Here is a 19,213-nt window from a genome sequence, read left to right as displayed (position 1 = left end):
TGAGACCATAAGAAGGTAGACCTTTATTAATCATGCAGGCCGCAGGGGGAATTCCGTTTCAGCTCAGTGGTCACAATGAGCACTCAGGGGAAGCACTTAGGGGTAAAGTGTCTTGCTCAGGGACACTTCAACATACTGTATATACTAGGTGGGCTAGTTAGAGCAGGGGCAAACTGGTGACCTTCTGATTAACAGAGACAACCTCTCTGTCTCACTAAGGAGCCATTCAGATGAAGGAATTATGTTAGTAATGTGTGAAACTATGGGTAGACTCTATGTACTGTAGGTAGGCTGGGAATGGTTTAAATCTGAGTTTAAAGTATACCACTGATAAATGCAGAAGATGTGCAGGGGATAACAGGGATAACATTAAAGCTCTATTAGTATACGCCTACTATAGGGCATTTCCTAATTCGCCATGGTCATAAAGGGACTGCAAATATAAACAGAGGAGGAGAGAGAGAGAGAGAGAGAGAGAGAGAGAGAGAGAGAGAGAGAGAAAGGGAGGGAGCAAAGACTAGACAGACACAGGTGTTTGGTGGACACTGCTGAGCAAACTGTAAGTATACTGTCACTTCTTTTGCTTTTAAACATTTAACTATTAGGAGCAGTGGGCGCAATTAATACAGCGGATGGGGAGCAGTCAGGGGTTAAGTGTCTTGCTCAGGGGGCGAATCGGTGACCTTCCGATTCCCAGATGGATTACCCGTTCAGCTATGGCCACCATTGTATTTAAAGGTGAAGAAAGTGATATTGTTTTGTTAAAATAAGTGTTAAATAGTGCTACATTCTGATAGAAATCATTGTCATTGAGAGTGTTCGCTCAGTAACAGGGGTGTCCCTGTCTCTGCAGCTCTTTAGTAAACCGAAAATCTATTTTCACGTCGGGATACCAATATAGGATACTTAAACAAGAGAAATGGAAGTGATGACTCAAAAAAGTGAACACACAAAATTGGAACGGGACCACTATAAAATGGAAGCTGGTGAATGGGTACTCTCTCCTGATTGGCTGAAATTGGCAAACCACTTGAACATTTATTTCCATTAGACAGCTGGAGAGTCAGGGAGACCTTTATTGAACAAACACACACATAGCAATGATTACCATCAGAGTATTGAGCTAAAATAATATATAATAATAATATTATAATAGCTTTATAACAATACACTTCACAAAAAATATCACTTACTCTACCTTTCATGCCCCTATATTTTGTACAGAACAACATATAGGCGCTCTCCCGCCTTTGATCCTCGGGAAAATAATGTTAATGCGCCTCAAAAGCCCCCCTTTTCATGAATCCTAAAAGAGAGCTGAAGCACCCGCCGTTGGGTCCCAATCCTGTCATGCATCTATATTGAGGTAGAACTAGAGATGAGATGAGAGAGATGTTATTATAAAGTGACACCTCACAGCTCTTCATCACATTCATAATGAGAACAGATGGAAGCGACAGAGCTCCTGTCAACCATGCTCTGCCTTCAGCACTGTCATGCACTGCTGGGAGGCTTGTCTGAAACGCTATACTGTTGATGAGGGAGGAGAAACTTTATGTTTATTTACTTCACACTGAGTGTGTTTGTTTGTTTGTTTGTTTGTTTGTTATTACTTTACTTTTCACTTCTCTTTGAGTGTAAAACAAGGGTTTTACTACTTGGCACCACGCTACTTCTGCACCCCTTCTTTTGTCCTCTAATACATAATTCTCACATATATACTGTAGACTTTTTCTCTCTCTCTCTCTCTCTCTCTTCTCTCTCTCTCTCCCCCCTAAAAATATAGGTCAGGTTTTGATATGTAATTATGTTCTGTCTTGGTTTTGGGACAAGATGGATGATGGGGTATGACTCATAACTAAACAGTCTTTATTGTTTCAGAAAGTAGTTGCATTTTCACAAAGGCAATATTTGTAACTCACACATTTAATTCTCACTCCTGAATGAATATACTGTACAGACTATCAACATTGAATATGTACAATATGTACATTCTATCATCAACAATGAATAGGAGAATGAATGTGTTCTGTCACCAGTTATCCTTAACAGGCTTCTGTCAAAAGTATTTAATTTACATCATAGTAATTCATGTGCAAGCGCATCAGATTCCATGCAGGAGACATTAGTAAGCTTGGATTCTTTTGTATATTGTTCTTCTATTTTTGCACAATAACTTGTTTCTTGATATGTATTGTTTCTATTGTATATACAATTTGCTAAATAACTAAACTAAAAACGAAACTATCAAAAAGTCAGTAACAGACAGTGCAGGTCTTGAATTCTCATGGGGGTTAGGTTGTGGAGCCTGATTGCAATTGGCAGGAAAGGACTGGCCAAGCCACTTTGTGGTTTACAGAAGAGAGGGATGAGTCTGTAACGGAAACAAGTCCCCAGGACCTTTTTTGTGTTATCCTTTAAGCCTTAATGTCTTACTGTACCTCTGTGCTGTTTACATTTCTGAATAAAGTATTCAATCAATCAAAAATGTTTATACAAGTGATAGATTTTTCTGTCCTAGGGCAAAATGATAGTTAAGAACCGTAGTGTAGGGACTTGCATCAACCACCATCTTATGAAAAATTAAGATGGGGTGTCCAAATATTCTTGAGCAACAAAAAGGAAGCAAATCCACAGAAGAAGCACCTGTTTGCATCTCCAACGCACGTACTATGGTGTGACGTCACTGTAGATAAAAGAATGGTGTACCTTAACTTATCTTCTTTCTCTCTTAGAAAATACATTTACTTTGGCAGGCCTCACAGAGAAGAGGTATGGCCAGCAACATCTACCACGACAACGAGCACAACTGCACCGACGCAGACCGTCTGTTGCAACGCCATTTCCTGCCGGTCGCCTACGGTGTCATCTTCTCCGTGGGGCTGGTTGGCAACGTCGCGTCCCTCTTCATCTACGTGACCAAGCTGCGCCCATGGAAGAGCAGCCACGTGATCATGGTGAACCTGGCACTGACTGACCTCCTGCACGTCCTCAGCATGCCCTTCCTGGTGTACTACTATGCCCGCGGAGATTCCTGGACGCTGGGAGACTTCATGTGTCGCTTTGTGCGGTTCGGCTTCCACATCAGCCTGTACGCGAGCATCTTCTTCCTGACGTGCATGGCTGTGTTCCGCTACGTCGTGGTGCTGTACCCCCTGCGGGCCGTGCAGCTGCAGCGCAAGCAGTGGGGCATCGCAGCATGTGCGGTCATCTGGGTGGCTGCCATTGTGGAGACAGCTCCCTGGCTCAATGTGATCACCCTGGAGCACGTGGACAACAAGAGCTTCTGCCTGGACTTCGCCAGCACCAAACCATACGACAGGGTGTGGTGGTACGGTTGGCTGCTCACTACGCTGGGGTTTCTGCTTCCCCTGGCGGTTGTGGTGGCGTGTTACATCGGTATGGCGAAAGAGCTGGCAAACGGGCCGCTCACCACCAGCCCCTACCGTGTCCGAGCTCGGCGGCTGATGGTGCTGATCCTGGTTGTGTTCGTGGTGTGCTTCCTGCCGTACAACATCCTGCGCATGTTACGCATCTACACGCGGATGAACCTGGAGAACCCGTGCACGCTGGCATGCGGGGTCAATGCCGCATACATCATCTCCAGGCTACATTGAACACCTTTTTTAACCTGGGCCTGTACACATTGGCAGGTGATAAGTTCCACCAGGCATTCCTCAGAATGTTTCACTTGGAAGGTTGACTGTCCAAGGCAAAGTCAAATCAACTAGCCGTTGTGAGCTAGGCTTATGGGCCGCAATGGGTGAAAGTGCACTGTCAATTTTGCACATTTACATGACGTAATAGGCATACATTTGTTGCCAAATCGCAGCCCTTTCCAGAGCCTCACTGCAAAACACCAGCACTAAAAGCCACACGCAGTTAAAATGAATGTTATTAGCATCTTCAGAGAGCTGGTGGCAATTGAAGCACATTTATAATGCATGGGTGTCATGCCCAGACTTCCCAGTGATCACGACAGCAGTGATTGTAGTAAGGCGAAGCCATTGTCATGCCAGGCATGCTCATGAGCGGATATTTCGACCCTCTAGTATGATGGTGTCAAACTCATTTTAGGTGGCAGGCCGGATTTGTCAAATAGTGACACTGTGCGAGCAGAATTACTTTCCATCTGTCACAAGCTTAAAAAAAGGGTGGAAAAAGCGAATACTCAAAAAATGTACTTAAGTACAGTTCTCAAGTAAATGTAGCCTACTTAGCTACTGTCCACCAGTGGTCACACCACACAAAGCATGAGAGGTAACCTCCTTATGCTACTTATTTCAGGTCTAGGACTAAATAGTAAGGTTTAGAGTATTATGGTATGGTCTAATACTCACTTTATCATAGAGTGCACCTCTATGATAAAGTGAGTGTGCGTATGGCGCTGTTAATGGTTCAGAAGCCTGATGGTCTAACAAACTGATTTCTTTTTCATTTTTTCCATTTGAGGTTTGGCACTCTAGAAACCACTTCAGTTTAATAGTGTAACGACTCACGATCCGTGTTGTGTTCTGTCACCCTGCTGTGTTTTCTTGTGTTCCTGGTTTCCTAGTTTTAGTTAGGGTTTTACCTTACACTTGTATACCTTTATTTTGTAGTGATGTCCCAGTGTTTCCTGTCTTCTTTTTTTTTTTTTTTTAAAGTTACTGTTATCTGACTTGTCTCACCTTCCTGTGATTATTAGTTATCTCCACCTGTGTCCTGTTAGTCTCTAAGGCCTAGCCCAGGGGTCTTCAACGTTTTTCAGCCCAAGGATCCCTTAGGTAAGAGAGATGAAGCAGGGACACCTACTGCATATTATTGTATATAATGGTGTTTTATAGATAGCTTCATAGACTTGTTTGACTTATCATCAGCGGTGATTATTATGTTTTTGTTTGTTTGTTTTCACATGTTAATGTGTATATTCAGACATTTGACCACTTAAACCCTTAATACTTTGTAAAACTTGACTTTTGGCTCTGTACTTGGCCGGTTCCTTTTCCCCTGTAGCCGACACCAAATCCCTTTGCAGTGTTGTGACAGATCAGGTATTTTTTGCCAATGTTAGCCTAATCCGATCTGAATAGGGATGATAGGGTTCTAGTGTAGTTCTTATATTCTATTATAAGATATAAAAGTTATGTTTTTTTATTTATTTACCTTGAATAATTGCATAATTATTTATGTATGTAGATTATAATTTGCTTCACGGTTCTCCATGCATTCAAACTGTAGACAGAATATTTTCAAAACTGTACAGTAGATAGTTTTACTTCAATGCAATAAAAAAGGACATTATTATTTGATTGCTGCGTTAGTGTTGCCCACACACACACACACACACACACACACACACACACACACACACACACACACACACACACACACACACACACACACACACACACACAGAGGAAGAGCTGTGAAAACCTACAGAACAACATCGACCTACCGTCCGCATCGGCTGGCGAAGAGGTCAACTCATTTCTCATTTTGAAAGCTTCCACATTGCTGTACAGTACAGTACATCACTGTGGAGCATTAGAGACCCAAAGAAACTGAACCTGAGCTCTGCTGCGAGGGCGTCGACAGGCTCCCAGCACACAGCACCACATCCTTTGATGAAATTCTTCGCATTACAAAAGAAAAAAGGTGATAATTCGAGGGTGTGCGGCGGGGTGACTTACACAAGCTGTGGGTCAAACATGATGGAGATTAGAGTCTCATCTGACCTGGAGCTCCTAGAATAAACTACTCCTTGTCAGCGGATACCCGTCCTCTGCAGTCTAATTAACTAGGAAGCAGTGGTGGAAAAAGTACTCAAATGTTTTACTTAAGTAAAAGTATCAATGCTGCAATGTAAAAGTACTCTGTTACAAGTAAAAGTCCAGAATTTAAAATGTACTTGAGTAAAGTTACAAAAGTATTGGTATCAAAAGGTACGTAAAGTACCAAAAGTAAACGTACTAAAATGTTTGAGAATAGCAGATCTACAAGCTCACAACGCGTCGCCATACACAACGCCTTGTGAGCTTGTAGATCGGCTATTTTCAAATAGCCAAGGTATAAAATAGGGCTAAAGTGGTTAATGTATGTTCTATAATGTAATCATTTATATCTTCAATAATTTGTAAGTTTTCAAATAATTGTAGTGAAGTAAAAAGTACTATATTGAACATTGGAAATACTCCAGTAAAGTAAAAATACCTCAAAATTGTACTTAAGTACAGTACTTGAGTAAATGTACTTAGTTACTTTACACCACTGCTAGGAAGCTGTTAGATTGTACATAACTAGAATAAAGCTTGCAAGTGGAACACCAGTCTTTACACCTCAATAGACATGATCATCCAGGACACTATGTTTGTTTTCTTTTTTTTTTTACACAGCCACGTTCATATTTCAAAGCAATTATTATGACACTCCGGAATAAGGTTTCCAAAGCATCACCTTTGTGCTTCAGTGGGCCATTTCGTGGACGCTTTTATCCAAAGTGCCTCGGACTTCCATGAGCTAGTTTTAGCATGCATTGGCCCCCAGTGGACATCAGTCACCTTAACCCTGACAATGTTATTATGCCTTTCTCTTCTCTGAACTGCACACGGACTGCAGACCACTGATAACCGCTTGTGTATTTCCGTACCCCTTCCAGTTAAACAGGCCAAGGAACCCCTGATGGCTAATTTATACTTTGTATGAGTTGCACCACCAATGCCGATGAATCTGAAATGGTCTAAAGACGGCATTGAGGCTATGTCTACAATGTTGCCTCAAAGGACCATACCAGTCTAATTTGGACTTCTAGTTTTTCAACAGAGATTGCCCCTTTTTTCAAAATATGTCGTGTATGGATTGTTGTGTATACATTTGAGTAGATCTACGCCAACATTTTTAAATATCATTCACTGCCACTTGAGACTTTAAAGTGGCAAGGTACAGATAATTCACAGTTTTTAAAGTCACTATGCCATTTATCTTAATCTAGAATTACTATTACTCTATTAACAGCCATTCAAACATGCACATTGGTGTATCAACATGCCTGGAAAAATTGTTCCTGGCAAGCGCTGCATTTAAAACTGTAATTTTAGCTTGAAGAGGGTTAGTGATACATTGAGTTACAGCTAGTTTACAGTTCTTCTGTTTGTACCCTTTTAGTAATGTTTATATATGCTCTTTTTGTAATGTTGCTTGTTTTCTGTATGGAGACTACAGATGGAAATTATCATTCTTGCTAAATCTGGCGTATTTACATTGCATTGTACTGTATGTGTGGTGTTCATTAATATGTGCTGTTCAATAAACATATAATGAAATACCTGAATAAGGCCAAAATGTAAATTAACACAATATTTAAAAAGATTACGGGATTTTCTGGGAAATGGTCGAGGTTTATGTAAAGTCCTTTATAAGTTGCTGGTTCTCAACTTGGGGTTCGGGGACCCCCAGGGGGTAGCCTCCAGCCTCCAGCTAAATTATTGATAGTTTGTAAGAGCGATCTGGGATACGTGAAAGGTACTCCAGTAACTAACAAGGATGCTGAATATTACAAAGATTAAAACATTAAAAATACACAAATAAAGCTAATGTCATGCTGAATAAGAGCCTATTGCCCCAAACCTTTATGCAGTATAGCAGAAACCCTAACCCTACAAAAAACCCAAAACAACATAAAAACGAAAAGAACTGTGAAAAATATGGCTATTATGGCCAAAAATGGCCACACTTAACATACCGTACCGGTAGGCTGTTTCTGGTAGAGGAAATGACTCCAGCTGGGTCTACAGTAGAAGGGCTATTTCAGTCTGAGAACGATCATTCCCTCTTCCATCATCTAATGCATCAATCCTCCTCCTGCACCCACGAATAAAGGTCAGGATGGAGAGCCCTGGAAGTGCATATTAGAGCCAGCCCTTTTTCCTGAGATAGGAAAATAGGATATTAATATTAAGCAATCATTTTGGCAACTCGCATTTCACTGGGATCACCTATACAGGAAGGTGCACTGAGCTCCGGGCACTGTATGTATGTATGTATATTGTCAAATGATGGCAGGGGGAAAAAAGCATTGCGCCAAGCCCCCCGGGCACCCTATGATTTCTGCTGTGCCAGAGCCATGGTCAATTGAACTTCAAATGACCGATTTGAGAGGGGAAGTGCCCATAACCAGTGCCTAATGGTCGAAATACCAGCTTTTTCTCGCTGTTGATGTAAGAGTGCTGGAATTGTCCCTGACAGCCTGTCTTTCAGGCCCGCGGCACTATTGGCAGTCTTTAGCCAAGCCTCATCAGTGTGTGTGTGTGTGTGTGTGTGTGTGTGTGTGTGTGTGTGTGTGTGTGTGTGTGTGTGTGTGTGTGTGTGTGTGTGTGTGTGTGTGTGTGTGTGTGTGTGGGTGTGTGTGTGCGTGTGCGTGTGCGTGCTTGAATTAGTATACTTGTGAGTCCTCATAAGAGAAATGGTTGTTTTATGGTTAAAAAATACTTTTAGGCTTACAATTAGGGGAAAATATCAGGTTAGAATTAGGTATTTAGAGGTTAGGTTTAGCGGTTGGGGTTTGAGTTACAGTATGCCTGATTTATAGGAAGCTGCATGCAAAAATAAGACACAAATGGCATAAATTACCGTCATAAAATGTTTTATGTCCTCACAAGTATAGTAAAGTATAAGTTGACGTGTGTGTGTTAACATGCAGGTGCCTGTTTACGCGAAAGAAAGTAGGCAAAGTATCGCCGAATATGAAGGATTCTGGCACGCAAGCGTTTCTATTTATAGACATTCCGAGAGGAAGCAGAGTATGTGCACGTTGGACGTGCACGCTCGCACACACACACACACACACACACACACACACACACACGTATATGCAAACAAAGGAGACGGCTCATTATGGGAAACCACAGATCAATGGATGCTGGGTATCTTTATTGAGCACATTTCCTGCAAAGAAATTGCCTCCATTTTATGTACAAAGCAGCCTAATCAATCAGGTAGCACACTGTGGAATGTTGCCATGTCTGTCTTTTCATGTCTCACACATCACAGATAAATTAGAATATTTCACTGATCCACATAGCGATTAGATATAGATCACAAACACCACGCCCCAAAATGCCCTCTTCACCTATTTAGAACTCCCGCTGAAATGTATGGAAACTATTTTTTTCACCGCTGCAAGAACGACCAACAATAAACGCATGAATTAAACCGTACAGGTTGTGTAATTGGGCTGTCCAAAACAATAATTGACCACAATACAAAAGAAAGAGAGAGGAAATGTGAACATAAAATATAAAACGCTGAAGTCTCTCGGACGAATACATCCATCGTTAAATATTAAGACACCGCTCGGCAGTCTGACTCTTTGACTCGGGAGTCAAAGGCATGGTTGGATTAGAAATAAAAGGATGGCAGGATCATGACACAGAGAGAGAGTGAGAGAGAGAGAGAGAGAGTCAGATGGAGGCGCAGAATGAAGCACCACCCGACAGTCCACAGTCAAACCGCGCATCCGCACTTTTCACCTGCCAGGCTCTCTGACACCGCCCTCCTCACCACCGCACCACTTGGCTACTGTAGTCCTCTGTGGTGACCACTTCCTTCAACCCTTCCTCTTTCTCTCCCTCGTTCCCCTCCTCCTCTCCTCCTCCTCCTCCTCCTCCTCCTCCCATTCTCCAGAGCTCGGCCAGGTAGGTCCGGTGGAGCCTGTTCCTCTGTTGCCTCTCCTCTCTCCTCCTCAGGCGGTCCTGATGGTGCTGCCGCTGCCGGCTGTGCTGGTAGCGCCGGAGGAACAGCTCCTTGGCGTACTCGTACAGCTCCACGTCCAGCGCGTTCAGGGCCTCGATGCGCCAGCGCACCTTCTCGCTGATGCCCACGCCGGCGGCCCGCGTGCTGTTGATCTGCGTGAAGGCCTGGATGAAGCGCAGGCCGAACGTCCGCTCGAACAGGTACTGCGTCTTGCGCTGGAACTCGGTCAGGCCGTAGAAGGCCATGTTGCGCAGGTTGGCCTTGGCGCTGGCCAGCAGAACGTGGCCGCGCTCCAGCTCGCTCATGGACGACATGTTGTAGCAGCCCACCAGGCTCAGGTCGGCCAGCATGCGCACCTGCCGGTTGTTGGCCAGGTTGGACGGGCAGTCCATGAAGTCGGACAGCGGCACGCCGGTCCAGTCCTCGCCACTGTAGCAGGCGGGCAGCTCGTCCTGCGTCGGAAGGCGCCCGTCGCACATGTGCAGGGCGGTCTTCCAAGTGGCGCCGCGCTGCACGTGCTTCCACTCGCTGAGGTAGCGCGACACAGGGTCCCGTAGCATGGTGATGTAGTAGAAGTTCCTGCAGAGGGAGACAAAAGGCACAGAGGCGACAGTGAGCTGACTTGGTGCAAAGATGTCAACACTTTCAATAGGCTCTATGCACAGCAGCCATATTGGAAGGAAATTGGGCCTCTTCCTTACTTCCTTCACAGGTGTTACCAATGATACTAATGAAGGCTCTGTTTCATTTCGTGTAGCACAGTGGTTCTCAAACTTTTTAATTTCAAGGACCCCCATAACTCTCAGTGTACAAATGGAACCAAATGGACTCTTACGGGTCCATTTGGTTCCATTTGTGCATTCTCAGAGTTACACACCTGTAAGGTCCATTTGGAACCCCCTCAAGGAACCATGAGGATCCCTGGTCCCTGTTTCCAGTGAGCCAACATGCACAATATCAGCACTCTGTTTGACCAGAATGGAACAGAGCCTTCATTAGTATCATTGGTAACACCTGTGAAGGAAGTAAGAGGCCCAATTTCTTTCCAATATGGCTGCTGTGCATAGAGCCTAATTCACACAGGTTGGGGATTTTCTTTCAAAGTTTGAACAAACTTTTCTCAAGCGAATCTGTTCTGAACAAATCAAGTGATGATCAAGTCAGAACTATGCACAATTTCTATGGTTTGGTTCTGTAGGAGTCTTGTCGTCTATCTGCAGGTCTGTGTCTGTGTATCTGGAGCTAATCTCAACCCGCTGGACTGATCAGCACCAACTTTCTTGTGCACACTGAAGGTAGGCCACAGAAGTACCACCGCTAATCTCTTCTTTCTTTTTGTTGTTGTTGGTGCAGTGGGCAGGGTTTAATAGTTTTGTAAATGGAGCAATGAGTAAAAGTGCTGAAAACCTCAGCAGAAAAGTTAACAGTGACTGTGACAGGGACACAATAACAAATCAATTAACAGGGAAGGCAAACTTGGTTTGTTCTAGTCAATACCCTGTGCGACTGCATAGACAGTATTTGTTCTTTCAATTTTAATGCTTAGGTTACAAAAAATGCATTTAGGAAATCTAATGGTGAAACTGTACAAATATTGTATTTACTATTATTTGGAGTAAGAAGTTGTATTTATTCTAAAAGGTGTAGCTGGTGTAACTTTCTAACTTTCCGTCAAAAATAACATAACATAAAATAAGAATATTTAAATAAAAATGACAACTCTCACCCCATGAAAAATGGAGGCAAACCCTAAAAAGTAAATTTCTTAAACCATTCCTGACAACACAGCTGCCTCAAATTGCTCAGGTTAGTTAGATCATTTTTACTGATACACAATGGGTGTATAACACATCACAATCTCTTAAAATACTGTGAACTGAAATCAAATGATCAAGTGCAATCAAGTATAAAACCCCCACTCAAATGATAGAACATTCACCCCAAATCCATCCACCAAGGTCGACGGTAGTATCAATCTTTCATTATCCATAGAAGTGGTTCTCAAACTGTGGTCCGAGGATCCCCAGGGGTCCTTGGGGGGGGGGGTTCCAGGGGGTCCCCAGCTAAATTATTGGTAAATCCGAGCGGATACAAATGGCACCAAATGGACCCTTATGGTCCATTTGGTTCCATTTGTAGACTCCACTTATGGGGGGTCTGTGGTCTAATACATAGTAAACTGCAGGTCCTTGAAATGAAAATGTTTGAGAATCACTGATTCATTCACAGCACCTCGGCAATCGCCTCCTTTGCTCTCTGACTGAGCTTTTGTGGAAATATCACCTCATATTCCACCACCAGGTCACCACGGGGATTGGGGTATTTGTTCAAAGGGAGCCCTTCCCATTTGATTCTCCGCTTGATCCCTGGCCGCAAGACATCAGTGTTTGTCACAGGTATGGTCCTGCCATCTAATGAGGGTACATTGACTGTGGAACCACACAAGGCATCTCTGAGGGAGAGCTTGGCATGGTAAATGATGTCAGAGCCGCTGCGTTGAAACACAGGATGCGGCTTGTCCTTTAAAACAAACACTACATCAGCAGGAATGTTGGTGGGGGTCTCGTCACCTTCTCTGGGAAAGGTGATTTTGGTCCCCTCCTTCCATCCCCTCTTTATCTCCACCTCAAGGATCTTGACCTCTGTTCGTGTTGTTTGCCCGTCGGTATTCAGACGTTTGCGGGTGATCTTCATCTTCTTGGTGCAGCCCGAGAACACTTCCTCCAGGCTCACGTGCAGATTATGCACTACAGGAGGGTCCTGCTGACGCACATTTCTAACAGCATTTCCCCCCATACGTCCCATTCCCCCAGAGCTGAATGAACGGAGTAAGCCCCCCATTCCGCCACCCATCCCTAATGGGTCCATGTTACTGCCGCCAAAGAGTTCAAAGGGGTTGCGGCCACCAAAGAACTCTGCAAAGATGGCATGAGGATCACCCTGGAAGGTGTAGTGTCTGGCAGGTCCACTGCGACCACCACCGCCTAGTTGGCCTCCACCCTTCAGACCTTCTTCACCGACGTGGTCATAAATGCCTTTCTTCTCTGGGTCGCTCAGAACATCGTAGGCCTCTGCGATCTCTTTGAAGCTCTCCTCAGCTCCTGGTGACTTGTTCTTGTCGGGATGGTACTGCATTGCCTGTTGGCGATACGCTTTCTTTATGTCTTCCTTCGAAGCCCCTTTCCTAATGCCCAAAATGCCATAGTAATCTTTGCCCATGTTGACAGTCGGGTCGTCTGTAATCGTCTGTAAATCAGTAGAATACTAGAGTACAAAATAATCTTGTTCGGTTATTAAAATATTTAATTAAAGCAGGTATGGTGGTCACCTCTTCAATAGGATGACCTTTTAGATTACTTTGTAATACAGATCTACGCTCAGATGTACACTCTGTCTCTGCCATCTCAGCGCCACCTTCTTAGCAGCATACCCTTGTATCCACTAATTTCCTTTCATATAATGTTTTCTTCTTTGTGAAATATTACCCTTTATAATGGGGCTCTGACCAGGCTGAAACCTTGCCCAAATTTGTCATATGTCATAGATATGTCATAGATGACTGATGATGCCATAGATGACAGACGTCACAGGCTGGCCAAATGAAGTCTGAGATTCGCATTGGAGCCATTCCATTCCCTTGTGGATCCCGAGATCCACATGATTAGATTTTTCCCCCCCATCTACTACAATCCATGTTATGTCTCTATGTCTCCTCCTCCCAACGGAGAGAGGTAAATCCAGTGGTGGAGGAAGTACTCACACATTTACTCAAGTAAAAGTATCAATACCACAATGCATAAATACTCTGTTACAAGGACAAGTCTGCTATTCATAATTTAAGAGTAAAAGTACAAAAGCACTAAAAGTCATGTTTTCAAAATAAGTGAAATCATTTGAAAATAGCCGATCTACAAGCTCACAGAGCTTGTAGATCTGCTTAGGATCTAGATGACAGCTTCCTGTCTCAGCCTTTGCGTGTAGCATAAAAAAGGTAAGGTTAAAATAACATTTTGTCATTAACCAGTAACCACTTGAACCCAGTGTAGTATATTGAATTAGCCTAGTTCTAGCAATATCTAAGATGAACACCCATAAGGACTCACATGGCCTGATTTGAACCACACAAAGAACAGATCTAGAAACACACATCCCCCACAGGATGCCACACACTGGAGGCTCCTATGGTCAATGACTAACAGTGATCTAGGGCAACACATGGTTTTGTACTTACATACATGTATCCATACATAATATCATATACCAGTATACTAATATACCAGTATCCATATTGTAATGCACTTACACTACAATGTAACCATGCACATTATAAATGATATTCCAAATTAGGTGCAGAAACCTTAAAGCCTTTTCACCCGGAATAAAGGACACATTCCATGGGGTGTCCAAGGGGTCCAGCTCTCATGGACCTTCTGACCTTAGTTGACCACTACATTGTCTTATCTAACTTATGTACAATGGACTCACACACACCCACCTAAAGTTAATTTAGCACACACACATTTACACACCGTTTTAGTATTTGTAAGACACGCACCTACGTGCACACTGAAGTGCATCCTTGCATGCCCATACACACACATAGGATACACACTGTTTGGACATCTAGCTCTCAACACACACACCTCGTGCACAATTCTATAGAAAACAGGGTATAAATATCAATGCTGTGTTTAACTCTGTCTCTTTCCTGCCGAAGCTGCCATGTGATGTTACCTCCTTATTTTCCTTAATAAAATAACCAAGTAGAAGCCATGCCTGGACTCTTTCATTCATCTCAATAAGGACAAATAGTCTCACAGATTAAATGCACTTTACCACACCAGCATCCGTATTCTGGGGGGAATATTTGCCAAAAATAGCCGATCTACAAGCTCACAACACGTCACAACGCAACTCGTTGTGAGCTTATACATCGGCTATGTTTTGGAAAAGAGATTGGTGTACAGGGAAAAAGAGCAAGCCAACTATAGACAACTCTTGTCCAGTTTACTAAGCATAGAGGGTTTACTGTAAGTGGTTAACTATGCCCTCGTTCTGTCTTCTCAAGCCTTCAAGAATCAAGAATCAAGAGGAATAAATCCCTCTTGTTCTTGATTCTTACATTGTTAATGAGATTATAACTGGATACAAATCAAGATAAAATTGCTGTGTGTGTGTGTGTGTGTGTGTGTGTGTGTGTGTGTGTGTGTGTGTGTGTGTGTGTGTGTGTGTGTGTGTGTGTGTGTGTGTGCGTGCGTGCGTGCGTGCGTGCGTGCGTGCGTGCGTGCGTGTGTGCGTGAGGATTTAAATAAATCTGCTGAGAAGTCAACCTGCATAATTCTCAGAAGCTAATTTCCTCGCCCGTCAAGTGATGGTGGATGATATTCACACCTCTCACACATTCTGTTGACATATGACAGAACATTAGGGTGAATGATGCATCATACGATTGCTATGTGTCTTGAGGACGCGTGTTGAAAATATAGAAGATCATTTTACATGAATGACTTCACAGGATACTTGTTTAGATTTTGTCCAAAGCAAGAGGCGAGATGATCGTGAATGGATGAGTGCCATGCTTGCTTTGATCAAATCACAGGCATACCCATATGGCTTACACAGGTGTACGACAAAAATAACAATAAAAAAGCAAAAGTATATTTAAAAACTTTTTTTTTTTTACAGTAAAAGTACATCTCACCTCTCACAAGTATCACTGATTAAATGCAAGAGGTGAGACTTAACACAATTAGTGAGGTGAGACTTGACATGATTATTATCTCTCTCTCTCTCTCTCTCTCTCTCTCTCTCTCTCTCTCTCTCTCTCTCTCTCTCTCTCTCTCTCTCTCTGTCTCTCTCTTTCCTTCTCTCTACTGAAACTCTATTATCCAAATACTTTCTTCCTTGAACAGCCCTTCAAAAACGACTTGTACCAATTTATACATTTTATGTAATTCTCTCATTCAGAGCATTTTGCTGCATCTGAATAAGGTTCGTGTCATTGTCAATGAGAGCTTTAGCATCTATTTCTTGGTGCTAACATGAGAATAGGACAAGAGTTAAAAAGTATGGCTGTATGATTAAACAAAAGTACAGCAATTGAATCTCGTAATTATATGTTTCACAGTTATGTGAAACATAACTTGTCAATTAATTCAAACATTATTAGTTCAGCTGTTGCGCCTTTTCCTTGTCTCCTCAACATCACACAGAGATGAATACAACCAGAACATTCTACACAGTAAAATCCACAGTAATAATGCAATCATTATTTGTAACTCTGAGTGTACAATTGTAACCAAATGGACCCATAAGGGTTGTTAAATTAACACTGTGGATTGCACAGTGTAAAGGCCATCTCCCCCATCACAGAGGCACAATAAAATCACTTTAGTCCACATACCATTGGCAAGATAGGCTACTGTATACGGCACCGATCATAATCACCATGGCATTAAGAAAATGATTTTCATCCTAAATTCATCATTATCAATAACCATAATTCATATTAGTGATAGTGAATACAATATTAGTCAAACATAATCAGGATGATCATTTTAGCCATTCTCATGCAGAAGGAGAGGGTAGATTTTTTTTTTCAAGAACCCATTCCCACCATTGTAAATGAAACTGAGTGATTGCCCTATAGTGACCTCACGTGTGACTTGTTAGAGATGTAAGGAGACTAAAGGGAATGCTTTGAGAATGTCAGCCATTATGCATGACATTTCAAGTGAAAAGAGAGTGCGATAAAGAGGGGATACAGGGAAAAGAAATTCATCCCAATGCTCAGAGATCGCAGTGAGTGACCTCACCTCTGCTAGAAAAATAACGACCCAAAGAAGGGAAGGAAGGAAGGAACTAAAGAAAGAAGAAATACAGTACGATGCGATGGATAGATAAAGAAGCAGAAAATGAGATTGTAGCATTTTATCACCGGAGCACTTTGATTTCATGCTGTGGCAATTTATTTCCTGAGCTCCATTCATTCAATATAATACTAAAGAACTCCCAGTCAAGGACATTTACCTAAAATGCTTCAATTTTCTTTTACAATTGTTCATACATGGCCTTCTTTCAGCATGCTGTGATCCCCAAAACTACATCTTTTAAATTACCTATAAATATTGAAGAACTCCTATTCAAGGACGTTTTTATCTGAATACTGAAGGAGGTTCTTATCTAAAAAGAAAAAAGCATTTCGTTTTTCTTTTAAATAACTGGTTGATTTTCAGAACACATTTCCAGTCAAAAGACCCAGTCATTTTCACCAGCCGATCTTTCTCTCTTTGTGTGTCTCTGTCTCCATGCTGCCCTTAACAGGCATTCACCACCTGAAACTCTCTTGCTGTGAGGAACTTGCTTTGAATTGAATTTGGCAAGAAGCAGCATGCAAGAATAGGATGGAACCCCCAAAGTATCTTTCTTTCTTTCTCTCTGTGTGTGTGTGTGTGTGTGTGTGTGTGTGTGTGTGTGTGTGTGTGTGTGTGTGTGTGTGTGTGTGTGTGTGTGTGTGTGTGTGTGTGTGTGTGTGTGTGTGTGTGTGTGTGTGTGTGTGTGTGTGTCTGTGTACTTGAGTATGTATGAGCATGCGTGTAGCCATAAATATCAAATTATGCCTATGAGTCACAGTACCTGCATGCGTGTGGGAAGGGCACACACACACACACACACACACACACACACACACACACACACACACACACACACACACACACACACACACACACACACACACACACACACACACACACACACACACACACACACACACACACACACACACACACACACACACAAAGGCAACAGCAAATATTAATTTGGAATATCTTAAAAATATTTTAACAGCAAAATCTAGTATGGGGGTCCCTGGCAACAGCCAAGGCCAAATACCGAACATCTTTGATGGCTATTTGGAGAAACAGAGCGAAAGGTGTTGACCTTCTACTGCAATGATTGTAGAGTGAAGCCCAGCCCTGAAAGGTCAATCATCAAGTAGACAACAGTCCAGTCTAATGGAGATAATAACGCCAGTGTCAGGTGAAAACCTTGACTGTCCAAAAGTGTTACTCTTTCTGGAAATGGGAAAATAATTGATCCACTGTAGTTATTATTCCGTCACATTCTCTTGTTAATCATTTTCATTAAATATTTATAAAACCTCACAGACAGACTTAGACACTTTCAACCTGGCATCCCTATTTTGGGCACATCATTATAGGTGAAAGTTTTCAAACACATTAAAAGATTTTCAAGGTTTTCTAAAATAACAATTCTGTAAGCTCACAGCATGTCGGGATGTGATGCATTGTGAGCTTTAGATCAGCTATTTTCGCTACTTTTCCGCGACACTGTATGACAAAGTATAAAAGGACAAGGAAAAGATATAGTACGATATACAGTATACAGTATGTGTGGCACACAAATGATGATATAATGACTTGAACACACACAGACAGACACCCTCTAAAGATAATGGCTACCCAGAGTGGAAGCTAAGTGAATTACCCGTCCATTTCCACCTTACTGAGTGAGCAACACCAGATGGAAGCATCCACACACGCACGCACGCACGCACGCACGCACGCACGCACATACGCACGCACGCACACACACTCACACACATGCACACACATTCACATGCACACACATACGGTACACTACACACACATAATCCCAGACCTGCTTTTGCTATACTTCCTGGAAATAAGCCCATCTACCCCCCTCCCCAATACCCCCCCCCCCCTCTGTTTCCTGTGCTCTATCTACAGTATCCAGCTAACCACGAGACAGCCTGGATCAATACCTGTCCACACACACCAAGCCTCTCCTTCCATTGTGACCTATTGACTGAGAGCAGCTAATGTCAAAGTGCTCCGTTTACTCTGTGTGACGGACTGGGGGGACAGAGGTCAAAGCGATGCAAAGGTCACTACATTGGTTTAACTCCGCTCGAAGACGCATTGAGACAGAATGGTATATTCTGCCCTGGGTGTTCGATTCAACCAGGCTTTTACAATCCTTTTTGTTCAAGTTCAAGAATTTGCAGAAGGAAATGTTCTCTCATTAACTCATTACCTTCACTGAAAGATTTTGAAAATTAAAAAGACATAACTAAATGACAACAGGCTAACAGTAACATGCACATAGTCCACTATGTAAATCCAATAATCCATTTTATTATAGTTCACTTCAGTGGCCAAGTAGAGGCTGGACAATTCACAATGTCACAATCAGCGACATGAGGTGGGACAATTTCCTACAAATCTCAGGTGGATTGGTTGTTAAATACTGTACCCTGCATGAAATTGAAAGATATTTGGAACATATGGGTATGGCCATTAACTTGGGTTACCAACTACACTTTTATGGCGTGGTGCCTGTGTATTTCAATGTGACAAGTGTCTTCTTTTTTTTCCCCTCTAAAAAGATACCACTTTATTAAATGAACGTAAGTGATTTAAAACGCAGTTCTGGCCCAATC

The 19,213-nt window shown here is 42.6% G+C and overlaps 3 protein-coding genes across 3 annotated transcripts in view; 1 reads left to right on the top strand and 2 right to left on the bottom strand.

Annotated features, from left to right (window-relative positions):
• Nucleotides 1-2,774: 2,774 nt before the first annotated feature.
• LOC311041022 (2-oxoglutarate receptor 1-like) lies at nucleotides 2,775-3,703 on the top strand (the record flags this gene model as incomplete). Its single annotated transcript, XM_084051459.1, is given in 2 exon segments — nucleotides 2,775-3,608; nucleotides 3,611-3,703. Coding segments are annotated over 2 exon segments (927 nt in total).
• Nucleotides 3,704-8,955: 5,252 nt separating this feature from the next.
• LOC311040777 (heparan-sulfate 6-O-sulfotransferase 3-B-like) overlaps nucleotides 8,956-19,213 on the bottom strand; it is a 26,276-nt gene continuing 16,018 nt past the window's right edge. The window contains exon 3 of the mRNA XM_084051135.1: nucleotides 8,956-10,308. Coding sequence (XP_083907261.1) covers nucleotides 9,534-10,308 — 775 coding nt within the window. The 3' untranslated portion in view covers nucleotides 8,956-9,533. The remainder of the gene's footprint in view (nucleotides 10,309-19,213) is intronic.
• LOC311040778 (dnaJ homolog subfamily B member 1-like) lies at nucleotides 11,953-12,948 on the bottom strand (the record flags this gene model as incomplete). The annotated part of the gene is made up of 1 exon (XM_084051136.1): nucleotides 11,953-12,948. The coding sequence occupies one exon, from the start codon at nucleotides 12,946-12,948 to the stop codon at nucleotides 11,953-11,955; it is 996 nt and encodes a 331-aa protein (XP_083907262.1).

The sequence above is a fragment of the Gymnoscopelus microlampas genome (genome assembly GCF_963454915.1).
Source record: "Gymnoscopelus microlampas genome assembly, chromosome: 24".
Classification (NCBI taxonomy): Eukaryota; Metazoa; Chordata; class Actinopteri; order Myctophiformes; family Myctophidae; genus Gymnoscopelus; species Gymnoscopelus microlampas.
Note: the sequence above shows the minus strand (reverse complement) of the source record. Positions and strands in the feature narration are given on the sequence as shown.